This window comes from Oncorhynchus tshawytscha, linkage group LG02, assembly GCF_018296145.1.
Source record: "Oncorhynchus tshawytscha isolate Ot180627B linkage group LG02, Otsh_v2.0, whole genome shotgun sequence".
Classification (NCBI taxonomy): domain Eukaryota; kingdom Metazoa; phylum Chordata; class Actinopteri; order Salmoniformes; family Salmonidae; genus Oncorhynchus; species Oncorhynchus tshawytscha.
In genome coordinates, this window is record NC_056430.1 from 21,906,531 (window position 1) to 21,924,808 (window position 18,278).

At 43.6% G+C, this 18,278-nt stretch overlaps 1 protein-coding gene across 1 annotated transcript; it reads left to right on the top strand.

Annotated features, from left to right (window-relative positions):
• Positions 1–1,882: 1,882 nt before the first annotated feature.
• On the top strand, positions 1,883–17,351 carry LOC112219492 (cytochrome b-c1 complex subunit 1, mitochondrial). Its single transcript, XM_024380788.2, has 12 exons — positions 1,883–2,038; positions 13,369–13,509; positions 13,671–13,757; positions 13,895–14,024; positions 14,322–14,520; positions 14,677–14,756; positions 14,888–15,003; positions 15,144–15,448; positions 15,594–15,679; positions 15,781–15,869; positions 16,500–16,575; positions 16,752–17,351. Exons 1-12 carry the CDS (start codon positions 1,976–1,978, stop codon positions 16,814–16,816), a joined length of 1,437 nt encoding a protein of 478 aa, XP_024236556.1. The 5' UTR covers positions 1,883–1,975; the 3' UTR covers positions 16,817–17,351.
• Positions 17,352–18,278: the final 927 nt, after the last annotated feature.

The following is an 18,278-nucleotide window of genomic DNA, read 5'->3' on the forward strand; positions in this document are numbered from 1 at the left end:
AATCAAATGTATCAACCCATGGAGGTCTGGATTTGGAGTCACACTCAAAATTAAAGTGAAAACCACACTACAGGCTGATCCAACTTTGATGTAATGTCCTTAAAACAAGTCAAAATGAGGCTCAGTAGTGTGTGTGGCCTCCACGTGCCTGTATGACCTCCCTACAACGCCTGGGCATGCTCCTGATGAGGTGGCGGATGGTCTCCTGAGGGATCTCCTCCCAGACCTGGACTAAAGCATCCGCCAACTCCTGGACAGTCTGTGGTGCAACGTGGCGTTGGTGGATGGAGCGAGACATGATGTCCTAGATGTGCTCAATTGGATTCAGGTCTGGGGAACGGGCGGGCCAGTGGCGAATTTGCCAATCTTGGTGTTCTCTGGCAAATGCCAAACATCCTGCACGGTGTTGGGCTGTAAGCACAACCCCCACCTGTGGACGTCGGGCCCTCATACCACCCTCATGGAGTCTGTTTCTGACCGTTTGAGCAGACACATGCACATTTGTGGCCTGCTGGAGGTCATTTTGCAGGGCTCTGGCAGTGCTCCTGCTGCTCCTCCTTGCACAAAGGCGGAGGTAGCGGTCCTGCTGCTGGGTTGTTTCCCTCCTACGGCCTCCTCCACATCTCCTGATGTACTGGCCTGTCTCCTGGTAGTGCCTCCATGCTCTGGACACTACGCTGACAGACACAGCAAACCTTCTTGCCACAGCTCGCATTGATGTTCCATCCTGCATGAGCTGCACTACCTGAGCCACTTGTGTGGGTTGTAATACTCCATCTCATGCTACCACTAGAGTGAAATCACCGCCGGCATTCAAAAGTGACCAAAACATCAGCCAGGAAGCATAGGAACTGAGAAGTGGTCTGTGGTCCCCACCTGCAGAACCACTCCTTTATTGGGGGTGTCTTGCTAATTGCCTATAATTTCCACCTGTTGTCTATTCCATTTGCACAACAGCATGTGAAATGTATTGTCAATCAGTGTTGCTTCCTAGGTGGACAGTTTGATTTCACAGAAGTGTGATTGACTTGGAGTTACATTGTGTTGTTTAAGTGTTCCCTTTATTTTTTTGAGCAGTGTATATCAACCGGGACAGTTGGGTTTTCACTAGGACCAGGAGTAAAAATGGCTACCTCTCTGTTTAGCTCAAAAATCACACAGAGCCAACAACTGACCACTTATGCAATGTGGACGTTTACGCTCATTCTTCAAAATAAAGGCCCAAAACTAGGTCTAAAGGCTGTAGACACCTTAGGGAAGCCACAGAAAAAGGAATCTGGTTGATATCCCTTTCAATGGGCAATAGGGATGCATAGAATGACAGGGGTTTCAAAATAAGAGTCACTTCCTGATTTGATTTTTCTCAGGATTTCGCCTGCAGTATCAGTTCTGTTATACTCACAGACAATATTTTTTACAGTTTTGGAAACTTCAGAGTGTTTTCTATCCTAAGCTGTCAATTATATGCATATTCTAGCATCTGGTCCTGAGAAATAGGCAGTTTACTTTGGGAATGTTATTTTTCCAAAAATAGTGCCCCCTAGCTTCAAGAGCACACACATCCCTGGGTCGCTCCTCTTTTCAGGTTAGGAGTTAGGTTAAGGATAGGGTTAGGTAAAGGGTTAGCTAATGCTAAGCTGTTGCAAAGTAGTTAAAATGCTAAAATTTTCCATGATGACTAGCAACCTTTGGCTTGCTAGATGTTCGTTTTTGTACCGCGACCAAACCCCCTACTTTCACACTTGCCTTAAGTAACCATCTGTCTTATGTAATATACCAAACATAACACACCATACTAATTTGAGTGTCCTGATCTTACTATGTTACGTCTAGTCTATGAGACCAGGCTGAACTTGTTGGTACTGCTGCATGAGTGAAGGGTGTCATGCGCTGACGTCACATTTTTATGTACGTCTTGGGCATCCACGTTGGGGAACGTGCGCGCAGCTGAGTTTTCTGTATTCGACAGGAAAAGATGGCAGCGTCCATGTGCCGAGTCGGGAGCTCTGTGGGTCGAGCCCTCGCCAAATCCCGTAGCGTAAGTATTCAGCAACATATTGGTATTTCAGGGGTCTGTAAGAATAATTGGGTTGTTGGTTGGGATCTGCATTTCCTTTCCTTCAACTTTTACCGAGAAGCAGGCCTCTGTAGTTCGTTAGCTAGTAGTGCTAGCTATCTTATTGGTATGTAGCTAACACTGGTAACGTTATGTAACCAGAGCACAGTGATGGCTAGGCGGTTAGCATTAGCTTGGAGTTAGCGCAAGGTCAACTCACTGTCAGCGAAAGCGCAATGTCTCACTGTAAAAAACCGTGACATGAGTGGGCATTTTGACATCCATGTTTAACACTTTAGTCAACCTCTATCTGCGTTGCCTTATTCGCTTTTTAAAACTAACAAGGTCATTTTGACCATACTTCCGCGTTCTATTTGCCCTAACGTTAGCTAGCTAGGTAACTGGTTAGCTACCTACCTCTGTCTTGTCCAACTGGATGCGTAGCTATGTTAAATTGAACTCGCTACATAGTTAGTCGTTAATTGTGTGACCTCAGTTAACTTGAAAGTGTGTTTCCTTTGAGTCGTTTGACTTCAAACTGTGGTGTTGGGCTGCTTGGCTAGCTGGTGAAGTGTTGTTGATGGACCCTCAGTAAAGATAAAAATAGCCCCTCCTTACCTCCAACTTATTAGCTAGCTAAGGTCAACTGGTGGTATGTGTGAATTGGTGGCTGTCACTGTTGTTGTGTGGGATCAACAGTCAGCAGATCACCCCACAACCACTCTCTCTCCTTTTCTTGGTCATGATATCAAATCAAAGTTTATTGGTCACATACACAGTTTTGTAAAGGACACCAGCAGTATGATCTCTATTATTGAAGATCTTGATCATCTCCCTGATCCTCTCCCAGTACAGGGATGCAAACTAGTCACATTTCGGCGAAATTCGCCGTTTTTGAATCCTACGTGATTCGTGTAGATCCGATGAAAAAAGTTTGGGAGAGGCGGGGTGTTTGGATCACTACTGGCTGTAAACAAACAGGTGACACGCGTTTGGAGCAGTGCTGGCTGCTGTATCCAAGGCTCAGCCAATCGTTTACAAAACAGAATGCAGTGCAGCACGCGACTGAAGAGAGAAGAGAAAACCGATTTACTAGTTACAGCCTCAGCGCGCGCTCTGGAAAGGCAACTTGCCAGTTACAGCAGCGCGTCCCCTGAACGATAACGAAGAGGTAACGTTAGGTGAGAAGCCTGACAACGGAGACGGGGGTGAGAAGGTGATGAAGCGTACTTCATGATTCGGAAAGTTTGAGGGGAGGGAGAAAGTATTAGCATTGTTAACTGTCTTGTTAGCTAGATCGAATTCTCCGTAGCCAGCCAGAGAAATGCTGAGCAACATTAGCCAACTTATCTGATCAAATAATTTAGTGTGAAAATTTGCTTGCTAATAGTCAGACAGCAAACATTAGCTATCAAACGTTACAACACCAGATGAGCTAACATTAGTAACCTAACCAATTCGCTATTATACGACTCTAAATCTCCCCCTGTCAGAATTATCCCCACATTCGCCGCCTTCATTGCTGCGACTTGCATGATGGTTGAGATTTCTGCTCTTCACTCCGTTGTCAGTTTAGCCTACATTTCACTGAACTTAGTAGCAGAAAGCATTTTTGTCTGCAGTTTTCGTTATTTATTTCAATATGGCGCCCTGTGCGAACCCCCCTGCAACGCCCGCGTCCGCCCCGGGAAAGATGCTGCCCATACCTGATACTGATTTGTATTAGTCTATACATACATCTACACACATACATTAATGATTCATTTTGGTTTCCTAGCGTGAAGTTTGTTATATAGAAAGTATTTGTCTCTGATGTGTGCCACAGAACGTATTTGACTCTAGCCACAAAATTAAGGAAATTAGAACGGTGGGAGTATTCTGACAGGGGGAGTTTTTCGACACAGCACCGTTTTGCAAATTATAACGTGTTAGTTGCTTACTGGACCCTGGCAATCTGTGTTAAATGTTAACTAGCTAACGAACTAACCACTATGTTAACTCATGTTTTCCCTCTATAGTATGTGGTTATTTTTCAGAATGAGAGAATTAAGATTAAAATGAGGTGTTAAACAAGTGAATTCAGGGATCAAGTGTAGCTGGAGATGGGCCTAGCTTAAACTGGATGCCTATAGGGGTGAAAGGAACACCACACACTTTCTATCTTTCTCACTTTTGCTGGCACATTGCTTGTACATGTCTACGGGCAGAAAGTGTACAATGTAATAATATGTAGTTGAAATACATGATTTTTGTTGTGTTGAACTTCACAGTAATGTGTGTCAGGGGGGGATTATATATTTTACTCAGTGAGTGTTATTTTTGCACACATGCAGCCTTGTGTACTTGATCGTTGTCTATAGTAGCCACTATAATAGAGCAAAAAATAGAATGCCTGTTTGTTTTATTCTATTTCCACTTTAACTTCTTTGGGTTAGGGGGCAGTATTCGGAAGTTTGGATGAATGAAGTGCCCAAAGTAAACTGCCTGTTACTCAGGCATATAATTGGTAGTATTGGATAGAAAACACTCAAAAGTTTCCAAAACTGTTAAAAATAATGTCTGTGAGTATAACAGAACTGATATGGCAGGCGAAAACCCGAGGACAAAACATCCAGAAATGTTTGTTTTTTTCAGCTCACCTCTTATTACAATGGCTGGAAATGGGAATATAAAAGTTTCATGAATGTTTAATATTACGATTTCTGTAATTTGAATTTGGCGCTCTGCAATTTCACCAGATGTTGGCCAGGGGGACGGTAGCGCCCAATGATCCGTAAGAAGTTTAATGTTTTTTTCCCCAAGTGCAATATTTGTGTGTGGTCACAAGCGTTATATTATAAAGGCTGTCAAGGCTAACTGCAATATTAGTATATTGGGTTTTTTTGCAGTAAAGTCTAGGCAACAAATAACATTGGTTTGCTTTCTTTACATTTTTTTTAGCTGTGAGTTAGGTTCACATTAACCACTTTATTTTATATAGAGACTGATCATGTAGATCATATTCTTTGTTTAATTCGTTAACCTGCATTTCCCCCTAGCAGGGATTTATTTGCATGTTTCAGTGCACACAAAAAAAAGTGTCACCTTTTTGGGCCCTCACCAGTTTATATCCCTGCATGTGACGCGAGCCTAACAGACAAGCAAAACTACCTATATGCATGCGCTGACCAACTGGCAAGTGACTTCACTGACATTTTCAACCTCTCCCTGTCCGAGTCTGTAATACCAACATCATTCAAGCAGACCTTCATAGTCCCTGTGCCCAAGAACACTATGGTAACCTGCTTAAATAACTACCAACCCGTAGCACTCACATATGTAGCCATGATGTGCTTTGAAAGCTTGGTCATGGCTCATAACACCATTATCCTAGAAATCCTAGACCCACTCCAATTTGCTTACCGCCCTAACAGATCCACAGACAATGCCATCTCTATTAGAGGTCGACCGATTATGATTTTTCAACGCCGATACCGATTAATCGTCCAATTTATTTTTAATAATGACAATTACAACAATACTGAATGAATTAAGCTATTTTGAAAACGCAATTAAGGGAATTAACTGGAACGATCTCTTGTCCTATACAGACGTGGAAGCTGATAGTCAAGTTTTTCTATCCACAATCCAGACTACAATAAAAGGTTTCCTAAAGAAAATCAAATCCAAACCTGGCCAAAAGAGCACTCTTCCTTGGCTAAATGGAGAAATCTGGAAATTGATGAAAGAACAAGATTATACTCTAAAAATAGCCCTAAGATCCAAATTAGAGCATGACAGACGTAGGTTTACCATGTTGAGAAATAAGGTGATGAAAGAAATCAGACAGGCCAAGGCAAACTTTTTTTATTAACATAATTGGTGAAGCAAAGGGAAATTCTAAACTGATCTGGGAGAATCTAAAAAAGGGAAAGACCATATTAAGGGAAAGACCATAGTAACACTGCAAAAAGACTAGGAATCATGGTGAATAACAATCTAACACCGGATGCAGTCGAAATAGCAATAGCCTTCAATTCCTACTTTATTGACTCTGTCAGGGTACTGACACAACCCCTCCACTGGTTTCTTGGGCTCAGTGCTAGTAAATGATGCAAAACCTAAGGGAGGTTTCTGAGTCAAAGGTGAACAAGGTGATTAGCTCACTAAAGAACTCTAAAGCCAAAGATGTGTTTGGGCTGGACTCTACCTTTCTTAAAACTACAAAGAGTCACTCATTGGCCCAATTACTAAGGTCACCAACACATCTATTGGTCTCGGGGTGTTTCCAAGGGTATGGAAGTCGGCCATAACGCCATGAAACGCTATTAGCGCGCACCCCGCTAACTAGCTAGCCATTTCACATCTGTTACACCAGCCTAATCTCGGGAGTTGATAGGATTGAAGTCATAAACAGCAGAGCTGCTGGCAAAACGCACGAAAGTGCTGTTTGAATGAATGCTTATGAGCCTGCTGCTGCCTACCATCGCTCAGTCAGACTGCTCTATCTTATCATAGACTTAGTTATAACATAATAACACACAGAAATAAGAGCCCTAGGTCAGTAATATGGTCGAATCCGGAAACTGTAATTTCGAAAACAAGACGTTTATTCTTTCAGTGAAATACGGAACCGTTATGTATTTTATCTAACGCGTGGCATCCATAAGTCTAAATATTCCTGTTACATTGCACAACATTCAATAATTACGTAAAATTCTGGCAAATTAGGCGGCCCAAACTGTTGCATATGCACTGACTGCGTGCAATGAACGCAAGAGAAGTGACATGATTTCACCTGGTTAATATTGCCTGCTAACCTGAATTTCCTTTTAGCTAAATATGCAGGTTTAAAAATATATACTTCTGTGTATTGATTTTAAGAAAGGCATTGATGTTTATAGTTAGGTACACACTGGAGCAACGATACGCACTGCATCGATTATATGCAACACAGGACACGCTAGATAATATCTAGTAATATCATCAACCATGTGTAGTTAACTAGTGATTATGATTGATTGTTTTTTATAAGATAAGTTTAATGCTAGCTAGCAACTTACCTTGGCTTCTACTGCATTCGCGTAACAGGCAGGCTCCTCGTGGAGTGCAATGTAATCAGGTGGATAGAGCGTTGGACTAGTTAACTGTAAGGTTGCAAGATTGAATCCCCCGAGCTGACAAGGTAAAAATCTGTCGTTCTGCCCCTGAACAAGGCAGTTAACCCACCGTTCCTAGGCCGTCAATGAAAATAAGAATGTCTTCTTAACTGACTTGCCTAGTTAAAAAGATTAAATAAAGGTGTAAAAAATATTTAAAAATCGGCCAAATGGGTGTCCATAAATACCGATTTCCGATTGTTATGAAAGGGCTGATGTCAAGTTAATTAATTGGCCATTCCAGTTAATCGGTCAACTTCTAATCTCTATTGCACTCCACGCTGTTCATTCCCGTCCGGACAAAAGGAACACCTATGTGAGAATGCTATTCATTGACTACAGCTCAGTGTTCAACACCATAGTGCCCTCAAAGCTCATCAATAAGCTTAGGACCCTGGGACTAAACACCTCCCTCTGCAGCTGGATCCTGGACTTCCTAACGGGCCGCCCCCAGGTGGTAAGGGTAGGTAACAACACATTCAACATGCTGATCCTCAACACAGGGGCCCTTCAGGGGTGCGTGCTCAGTCTCCTCCTGTACTCCCTGTTCACTCATGATGGCACGGCCAATGCCAATGACACGACGGTGGTAGGCCTGATCACCGACAATGAGCCAGCCTATAGGGAGGAGGTCAGACACCTGGCTGTGTGGTGCCAGGAGAACAATCTCTCCCTCAATGTGATCAAGACAAAGATGATTGTGGACTACTGAAAAGGACCAAGTACGCCCCCATTCTCATCGACGGGGCTGTAGTGGAGCAGGTTGAGAGCTTAAAGTTCCTTGATGTCCACATCACCAACAAACTAACATGGTCCAAGCACACCAAGATAGTCGTGAAGATGGCACGACAAAAACTCTTCCCCCTCAGGAGACTGAAAAGATTTATGGGTCCTCAGATCCTCAAAAAGTTCAACAGCTTTACCGTTGAGAGCATCATGACAAGTTGCAGCACTGTCTGGTATGGCAACTGCTCGGACTACAGAGGATAGTGCGTACGGCCCAGTTTTTAAATGTTATTTTATTTCACCTTTAATTAACCAGGTAGGCCAGTTGAGAACAAGTTCTCATTTACAACTGTGACCTGGCCAAGATAACGCAAAGCAGTGCGACAAAACAACAGAGTTACACATAAACAAACGTACAGTCAATAACACAATAGAGAAATATATGTACAGTGTGTGCAAATGTAGAAGAGTAGGGGGGTAAGGCAATAAATAGGCCATGGAGGTGAAATAATTACAATTTAGCATTAACACTGGAGTGTTATGATGTGCAGATGTTGATGTGCAAGTGGAGATGCTGGGGTGCAAAAGAGCAAGAGGACAAGTAACAATATGGGGATGAGGTAGTTGGGTGTGCTATTTACAGATTGGCTGTGTACAGGTACAGTGATCAGTAAGCTCCTCTGACAGCTGATGCTTAAAATTAGAAAGGGAGATAGGGAGACTCCAGCTTCAGTGATTTTTGCAATTCGTTTCAGTCATTGGCAGCAGAGAACTGGAAGGAAAGGTGGCCAAATGGAGTGTTGGCTTTGGGGGTGACCTGTGAAATATACCTGCTGCAGCGCGTGCTACAAGTGGGTGTTGCTATAGTGACCAGTGAGCTGAGATAAGGCGGGGCTTTACCTAGCATAGACTTATAGATCACCTGGAGCCAGTGGGTTTGGCAACAAATATGTAGTGAGGGACAGCCAACGAGCACACAGGTTGCAGTGGTGGGTAGTACATGGGGCTTTGGTGACAAAACGGATGGCACTGTGTTGGAGGCTATTTTGTAAATGACATCGCCGAAGTCAAGGATCGGTAGGATAGTCAATTTTACGAGGCTATGTTTGGCAGCATGAGTGAAGGAGGCTTTGTTGTGAAATAGGAAGCTGATTTTAGATGTAATTTTGGATTGGAGATGCGTAATGTGAGTCTGGAAGGAGAGTGTACAGTCTAACCAGACACCTAGGTATTTGTAGTTGTCCGCATATTTTAAGTCAGTACCGTCCAGAGTAGTGAAGCTCGTTGGACGGGTTGGCACAGTGTCCAAGTACATCACTGGGGCCTAGCTTCCTCCCATCCAGGACCTCTACACCAGGCGGTGTCAGAGGAAGGCCCTAAAAATGGTCAAAGACTCAAGCCACCCTAGTCATAGACTGTTCTCTCTGCTACCACACGGCAAGCGGTACCGGAAAGCCAAGTCTAGGTCCAAGAGGCTTCTAAACAGCTTCTACCACCAAGCCATAAGACTGCTGAACATCTTATCAAATGGGTAAGATGGATGGGAGGAAGCTAGGCCCCAGTGATGTACTTGGACACTCTACCTACATGTACATATTATCTCGACTAACCGGTGCCCCCGCACATTGACTATGTACCGGTACCCTCTGTATATAGTCTCGCTATTGTTATTTTACCACCTCGACAACAGCCAGTGAAATTGCAGGGCGCCAAATTCAAAACAACAGAAATCCCATAATTAAAATTCCTCAAACATACAAGTATTACACACCATTTTAAAGATCAACTTCTTCTAAATCCAACCACTGTGTCCGAATTCAAAACGGCTTTACTGTGAAAGCACACCATGTGATTGTTAGGTCAGCGCCTAGTCACAGAAAACCATACAGCCGTTTTCCAGCCAAGGAGAGGGCTCACAAAAGTCAGAAATAGCGATTTAAATTAATCACTAACCTTTGAACTTCATCAGATGCCACTCCCAGGACTCCACGTTAGACAATAAATGTGTTTTCTTCAATAAAGTTCTCTTTATGTCCAAAAACCTCATTTGAAATTGGTGTGTTATGATCAGAAATGCATTGTCTCAAACAAACATCCAGTGAAAGTGCAGAGAGCCACATCAAATTACAGAAATACTCATCATAAACATTGATCTAAGATGCAAGTGTTTAACATACGATTAAAGAAACTTCTCCTTAATGCAACCGCTGTGCCACATTTCAAAAAAACTTTATGGAAAAAGCACACCATGCAATAATCTGAGTACAGAGCTCCGACACAAAAACAAGCCATACAGATATCCGCCATGTTGTGGAGTCAACAGAAGTCAGAAATAGCATTATAAATATTCACTTACCTTTGATGATCTTCATCAGAATGCACTCCCAGGAATCCCAGTTCCACAATAAATGTTTGTTTTGTTCGATAAAGTCCATTTTTGTCCAAATACCTCCTTTTTGTTTGTGCGTTTAGCCCAGTAATCCAAATTCATGAGGTGCGAGCACTAGGTCCAGACAAAGTGAAAAAGTTATGTTACAGTCCGTAGAAACATGTCAAACAATGTATAGGATGTTTTTAACAAATTTTAACATAAATCTTCAAAAATGTTCCAACCGGAGAATTATCAGAAATGCAGTGGAAAGCAGGTCGCTGTCATGTGTGCGCTCATGCCACTCTGGCAGAACTCTGGTTGAATCAGCTCTCATTCGCCCCCACTCACAGTAGAAGCCTCAAACAAGGTTCTAAAGACTGTTGACATCTAGTGGAAGCCTTAGGAAGTGCAATTTGACCCCACAGGCACTCTATATTCGATAGGCAATGACTTGAAAAACTACAAACCTCAGATTTCCCACTTCCTAGTGGATTTTTTTCTCAGGTCTTTGCCTGCCATATGAGTTCTGTTATACTCATAGACATCATTCAAACAGTTTTAGAAACTTCAGAGTGTTTTCTATCCAAATCTAATTATATGCATGTTCTTGCTTTTAGGCCTGAGTTGCAGGCAATTTACCCTGGGCACATTTTTATCCAAGCTACTCAATACTGCCCCCAGTCCCAAAGAAGTTAAGAACAAATTCTTATTTACAATGACTGCCTAACCCGGACGATGCTGGCCCAATTGTGCATTGCCCTATGGGACTCCCGATCATGGCTGGTTGTGATACAGCCTGGGTTCGAACCCTGGTCATTAGTGGCACCTCTAGCTCTGCGACGCAGTGCCTTGGACTGCTGCACCACTCAGGATGTTTGTAGACCTATGTAGCCAAATTGTATCTATGATGATATGCTATCCATTCAGGTTTTTTCTGTGTTCTGTTTATGTCTGAGAATTAACCAATGATATCAGGCCACACCTGGCCATGATTAGACACCTGTGTGTGTCCTTTGACAGTATATAAACTAGTGACCCGCAGTGTTTGTTATTATACACTGATGAAGACAGCTTGTCTGTCGAAACGTTGGTTATGAGGTTATTCAATTATTGTATCTGAGCTCCTAGTGTGCGGCTCTCCTTTTTCTTTTCCAAGTATTTTACTCTGCTAGCCAGCACCTCACCTAAACAGGTGTGCTTTTCTTTCGCTTCCACGTACACAGTTTAACAGATGATATAGTGGATGCAGTGAAATACTAGCTCCTAACAATGACATTGAGGCGATCATAAATTGCTAAAATGCATAATATTTTGCTAAATGTCTCTTCATTCCATTGCTACAGATTATTTTATCAATTTCATACATATCCTTACACCAGAACTATCAACACAACAAAATCAACCAAACTCAGAAAAAAAAGAAACGTCCTCTCACTGTCAACTACAGTTATTTTCAGCAAACTTAAGAACACATTCTTATTTTCAATGATGGCCTAGGAACGGTGGGTTAACTGCCTTTTTCGGTGGCAGAACGACAGATTTTCACCTTGTCAGCTTGCAACCTTACAGTTAACTAGTCCAGCGCTCTAACCACCTGCCTCTCATTGCACTCCACGAGGAGCCTGCCTGTTACTCGAATGCAGTAGAAGCCAAGGTAAGTTGCTAGCTAGCATTAAACTTATCTTATAAAAAATAATCAATCACTAGTTATAACTACACATGGTTGATGATATTACTAGTTTATCTAGCGTGTCCTGCGTTGCATATAATCGATGCAACGCTGGGGGATGATTTAACAAAAGCGCTTTTGCACAATCGTTGGACAACTGTACCTAACCATAAACACCAATGCCTTAAAATTAATACACAGAAGTATATATTATTAAACCTGCATATTTAACTAAGAGAAATCCAGGTTAGCACGCAATATTAACCAGGTGAAATTTCCGCGGCTTTTGTGGAGCGATGGGTAGCGCTGCTTCGAGTGTGGCTGTTGTCGATGTGTTCCTGCTTCGAGCCCAGGTAGAGGCGAGGAGAGGGACGGAAGCTATACTGTTACACTGGCAATACTAAAGTGCCTACAAGAACATCCAATAGTCAAAGGTATATGAAATACAAATGGTATAGAGAGAAATAGTCTTATAAATACCATATTAACTACAACCTCAAACCTCTTACCTTGGAATATTGAAATCTCATGTTAAAAGGAACCACCAACTTTGAAATGTTCTGAGCAAGGAACTTGAACGTTAGCTTTTTTACATGGCACATATTGAATTTTTACTACTCCAACACTTTGTTTTTGCATTATTTAAACCAAATTGAACATGTTTCATTATTTATTTGAGACTAAATTGATATTTATTGATGTATTATATTAAGTTAGAATAAGTGTTCATTCAGTATTGTTGTAATTGTCATTATTACAAATACATTTTTAAAAACGGCTTTTTTCGGTCCTCCAATAAACGGTATCGGAGGTGAAAAATCATAATCGGTCGACCTCTAATTGTCATGCTGGAAGGTCATGTCAGGATGAGCCTGCAGGAATGGTACCACATGAGGGAGGAGGACGTCTTCCCTGTAACACACAGCGTTGAGATTGCCTGCAATGACGACAAGCTCAGTCCGATGATGCTGCGATACACCGCCCCAGACCATGACGGACCCTCCAACTCCAAATCGATCCCCCTCCAGAGTACAGGCCTTGGTGTAACGCTCATTCCTTCGACGATAAACGCGAATCCGACCATCACCCCTGGTGAGACACAACCGCTACTCATCAGTGAAGAGCAATTTTTGCCAGTCCTGTCTGGTCCAGCGACGGTGGGTTTGTGCCCATTGTTGCCGGTGATGTCTGGTGAGGACCTGCCTTACAACAGGCGGCTTACAAGCCCTCAGTCCAGCCTCTCTCAGCCTATTGCGGACAGTCTGAACACTAATGGAGGGATTTTGCGTTCCTGGTGTAACAGTTGTCATCCTGTACCTGTCCCGCAGGTGTGATGTTCGGATGTACCGATTCTGTGCAAGTGTTGTCACAGTGTTGTAGGCTAACTATCCTCTCCCTCTCTCTCCAGCCCATCCTGCTGTCTCTGCGGCGTGGTCAGGCTACGGTGACCTACGCCCAGAGCCTTCTGGGAGCTCCTGAGACCCGTCTCACTGCCCTGGACAATGGCCTGAGGATCGCATCGGAGGAGACCGGACACAGCACATGCACTGTAAGGACCTGCTGTGTCATTGATCATACAATCCAAGCAGTCATCTTGATGGATTTGGGAAACATTGCCTAGTGCAGACATTCACTTAGTCACATTTCAGATGAACCTGACTTTGTTTGGCGCGTCATGGTATCTAGCTAAGTTCCACCTCTGTCTCTCAGGTTGGGCTGTGGATCGGCTGTGGAAGTCGCTATGAGACTGAGAAGAACAATGGAGCTGGGTTCTTCCTGGAGCACATGGCTTTCAAGGTACACAACAGCCCTGACATCTATGCAACCTACCTTCAGTCTCATAAAGGACTTCACACTTACTTTACTACTGCACCAGACTGGCCCAACATGGTTTCTCTTCCACCCCCCTTATTCCCCATGTTTATTTTCCCCAGGGGACAAAAAAGCACACCCAGATGGCCCTGGAGCAGCAGGTGGAGTCCATGGGTGCTCACCTGAGTGCATACACTTCCCGGGAGCACACTGCCTACTACATGAAGACCCTGGCCAAAGATCTGCCCAAAGGTGAGCCAACCAAACCACCTACCCAGCAAAGCAGACACTTCAATGAGGCAGGAATAAGGCATGGAGACTGTTTATAAGGTGATATGACAATTCAAGTGTGAGTACAATGGGTTGGGTTCTTATAAGCCCTTCTAATTCCACAGAGGTTGAGTGAGTGTTTATGTATCTAGTTGTAAAGCTCCTGTTTCCTTTTGGTGAATTAGTTTCTCATGCCTGTGTTGAACTTCCATTCCCATGGTCTCCAGTAGTTCTTGTCAATTGCTATGTATACTGAAGTGCCCCTCTCACGCTCTCCAGCGGTGGAGCTGTTGTCAGAGGTAGTGCAGAGCAATGCCCTGAGCGAGGCTGACATTGAGCAGCAGAGGAATGTGGTGCTGAGAGAGCTGGAGGAGGTAGAGGGCAGTCTACAGGACGTCTGTTTGGACCTGCTGCACGCCACAGCTTTTCAGGGTACCCCCCTGGGACACAGTGTGCTGGGACCGTCCCAAAACGCCAGGTACACACACACAGATCCTACTAGGGAATCCTATTGGGTCAGAGCAAGCTAGGCCAAACCAAAACACCAGGGAAACTCGTACATGTTATAGAATCCTGTTACATTTCACAGCACTCCCAGTTATTTGAGCAGTAAAGGTCTGTCTCTTCCCTCCAGGACTTTGAGTCGACAGGATCTGGTAGATTTCATCAGGAGCCACTACAAGGCCCCCCGCATGGTGTTGGCAGCTGCTGGAGGTACATTAGCACTGGCATGTTAAGGCTGTATATAGAGGTATTACATGCCAATACCAACTGGCCCTGAATGTTTTATTTTTTTTATTTGAGTGTAATTGTTGTCTGTTTGTAATGGCTCACTACCTGTGTAGGTGTGACTCATGAGGAACTGGTTGGGTTGGCCAAACAGCACTTTAGCGGAGTTTCCTTTGAGTACGAGGATGATGCCGTGCCTGTTCTGTCCCCCTGCCGCTTCTCTGGCAGCGAGGTGAGGAGCGCCCCTGTTTCAGTGTGTGTCCTAATTGACAGATGTTTGAACAAGGGCACAGGTATCCCATCAGAACTTTTATTTTTATTTGGAATGTTAATATGGTTAACCCTGTTGTCGTCTCCTCTTGCCCTCTGTAGATCCGCATGCGTGATGATGATATCCCCCTTGCACATATTGCTATCGCAGTGGAGGGTGCCAGTGCCACCAGCCCAGACATTGTGCCTCTCATGGTGGCCAACTCCATCATTGGCAGCTATGACATCACTTTTGGTGGTGGAAAGCACCTGAGCAGCCGCCTTGCTCGTCTGGCCTCAGAGGAGAGTCTGTGCCACAGCTTTCAGGCCTTCCACTCATCTTACAGCGATACTGGTCTGCTTGGCATCTACTTTGTCACCGACAAACACCACATCGATGACATGATGCACTGGTCACAGAACGCATGGTTAGTTTCCAATTTCCAATACATACACTTACAAACACAAAACATGGATACCCTCCTGGTCCAACACTTATCCTCAGCCTGTGTCATTTTACATATTTAATTTGATAGTATTGACCTCCCTCGTTTTCTTTCTCTTTCCCTGAAGGATGAACTTGTGCACCACAGTGACAGAGAGTGATGTTGCCAGAGCCAAGAACGCCCTCAAGGCCAGCTTGGTGGGACAGCTCGACGGTAAGAGCTCTATCTCCTCATGTAGCCTGTCAGACACTTAAACACACACACAAATACCTCTCCCTGTTCAACACTAACACTGCCGTACTGCTCTTGTGTAGGAACGACACCGATATGTGATGACATTGGCAGGCACGTCCTGAACTACGGCCGCCGTATACCCCTGGCTGAGTGGGACGCCCGCATCGATGTGAGTACAACCGCCTTCCATGCACCACACATACAGCTGTTACACCCTCCTCTACCACCTAGAGCAGAGGTATTCAACCTCCCCAATTAACAACAATTAACCTTTAATTCATTACATTTTCATCTCTTAAAAAAAGTGTTTTAACAAATAAATACTTATATTCAGTAAAATGCCATTTTTATAATCATCTTTCTCAACGTTAGTATATTGTCCCATACAATAATCTGTACGGTTAATTTTTATATTAAAACATAGATTCTGAACAAAAATATAAACGCAACATGCAACAATTTCAAAGATTTTACTGAGTTCCAATTCATAGAAGGAAATCAATCAATCGAAGAAAAACAGTTTGGCCCTAATCTATGGATTTCACATGACTGGACAGGGACGCAGCCATGGGTGGGCCTGGGAGGGCATAGGCCCACCCACTGGGGAGCCAGGCACAGCCAATAAGAATATATTTCCCCCCCAAAAAGGGCTTTATTACAGACAGTTCCCCCAGACCCGACTTTGAATACCACTGATCTAGAGGGTGCTTTTTCTGTCTCTCTCTGATCTCACTCGGCGTTCTCCCCCCCCACCCCTTACTGCATTCACCCCACATTTCTCACCACCTCTCCCCCTCAGGCTGTGACGCCCAGGATGGTGCGTGACGTCTGCTCCAAATATATCTATGACAAGTGTCCCGCTGTGTCTGCTGTTGGTAAGTTACCATACATCAGTATTCCTTCCAAGCAGCCTTTACACCTTAGTCCTCTTGTCCAGGATAAAGATAGCATATAGTCTTAAAGTCCAGCTAGTGGCTACCTAGCTTGGTAATGTTCTGATTCTTCAATCCTTCTCTCATCTCGTCTTACTGTCTTTCTCTCTGTTCCACAGGCCCCGTTGAGCAGCTGCCTGACTACAACAGAATGCGCAGTGCCATGTACTGGCTCCGCTTCTAAGAACCCAATAGTGTTGCTCTCTGCGTGTCCAATGTCTGCTCTTCCTTTCACTTTCCTCCACTCCCTTACTTCTCCCATCACTGCAAGATTGAGGAACTGAGGACTGCCTCAGCTCATCAGCACAGATCTGTATCGGCTCCATCAAAGTTCCCCCTCCTCCATCTCACCGCTCTATTCCTGCTATGTTAGTTTTAGTTGGTTATGAGGGAGAGAACCACTGTTGAGGGGGTGAATAAGTTCTGAGTGTTCTGTTTCCCTGTAATTATCAATAATTACTTATCGAGAAAGATTGTAATACAGAAGATTTTTGTTCATGTCACTGAGCCTTTTCATGCACCTGGTACTGTTCTGGGGAAGAGGGGAACACCTGAAGACATTCAGTGATACATACATATACAGTAAAATCAGGGCACTGTACAACCAGTTAATGTAGAGCAGAAGTATTTATGAATTGATGTAGTATTTTGTTTCTGTCCTATTGTACATAACAGAAGCTCTCATTCCGACAAATTGAAATAAAACATTGTAAAACACTTTGTTTTTGAGTCATTGTCCCACACACAGAATTAAATTAGTAAGACTTAATATGTTATATCCTTGTTTTGTAATTGACAAACATGTTTAGCATCTCCAGGCCTACAAGCCACCAATGCGCCACTTTGGACCATTACATTTAAAAAGGAGGGGGGAGGGATTATAAACTGACAGAATTGCTTTCAGATTGTCAAACCATGCATCATTTAGCTATTTGATTTTACATTTTAGAACCCCTTTTGGTGTAAAAAATATATAAAACATTAGATACAATATTGAAATTGGCCTTTTGAACCAAATCCCACAAACGCATTGAATAACATGAATTGCAAAGAAAATACCATTTATTTTTTGATTAAGGTTTAAGTGACTGATATAAGAAAGCTATAAGAAAGCTCAGGAAATAAAAATGTCCTCTCAACTGCATTTATTTTCAGCGAACTTAACATGTAAATATTTGTATGAACATAAGATTCAACAACAGACAAACTGAACAAGTTCCACAGACATGTGACTAACTGAAATTGAATAATGTGTCCCTGAACAAAGGGGGAGGGGTTAAAAGTAACTATCTGGTGTGGCCACCAGCTGCATTAAGTACGGCAGAACATCTCATGGACTGCACCAGATTTGCCAGTTCTTGCTGTGAGATATTACCCCACTCTTCCACCAAGGAACCTGCAAGTTCCCGGACATTTCTGGGGGGAATGGCCCTAGCCCTCACCCTCCGATCCCACAGGTCCCAGACGTACTCAATGGGATCCGAGTACTTCGCTGGCCGTGGCAGAACACTGACATTCCTGTCTTGCAGGAAATCACACACAGAATGAGAGTATGGCTGGTGGCATTGTCATGCTGGAGGGTCATGTCAGGATGAGCCTGCAGGAAAGGTACCACATGAGGGGGAGCGTTGAGATTGCCTGCAATG

Coding starts and splice junctions, on each gene's coding strand:
- LOC112219492 (XM_024380788.2), top strand. CDS start 1,976: ATGGCAGCGTCCATGTGCCGAGTCGGGAGCTCTGTGGGTCGAGCCCTC. Junction 15,680..15,780: donor CTTGGTGGGACAGCTCGACG/GTAAGAGCTCTA, acceptor GCTCTTGTGTAG/GAACGACACCGATATGTGAT. Junction 15,870..16,499: donor AGTGGGACGCCCGCATCGAT/GTGAGTACAACC, acceptor TCTCCCCCTCAG/GCTGTGACGCCCAGGATGGT.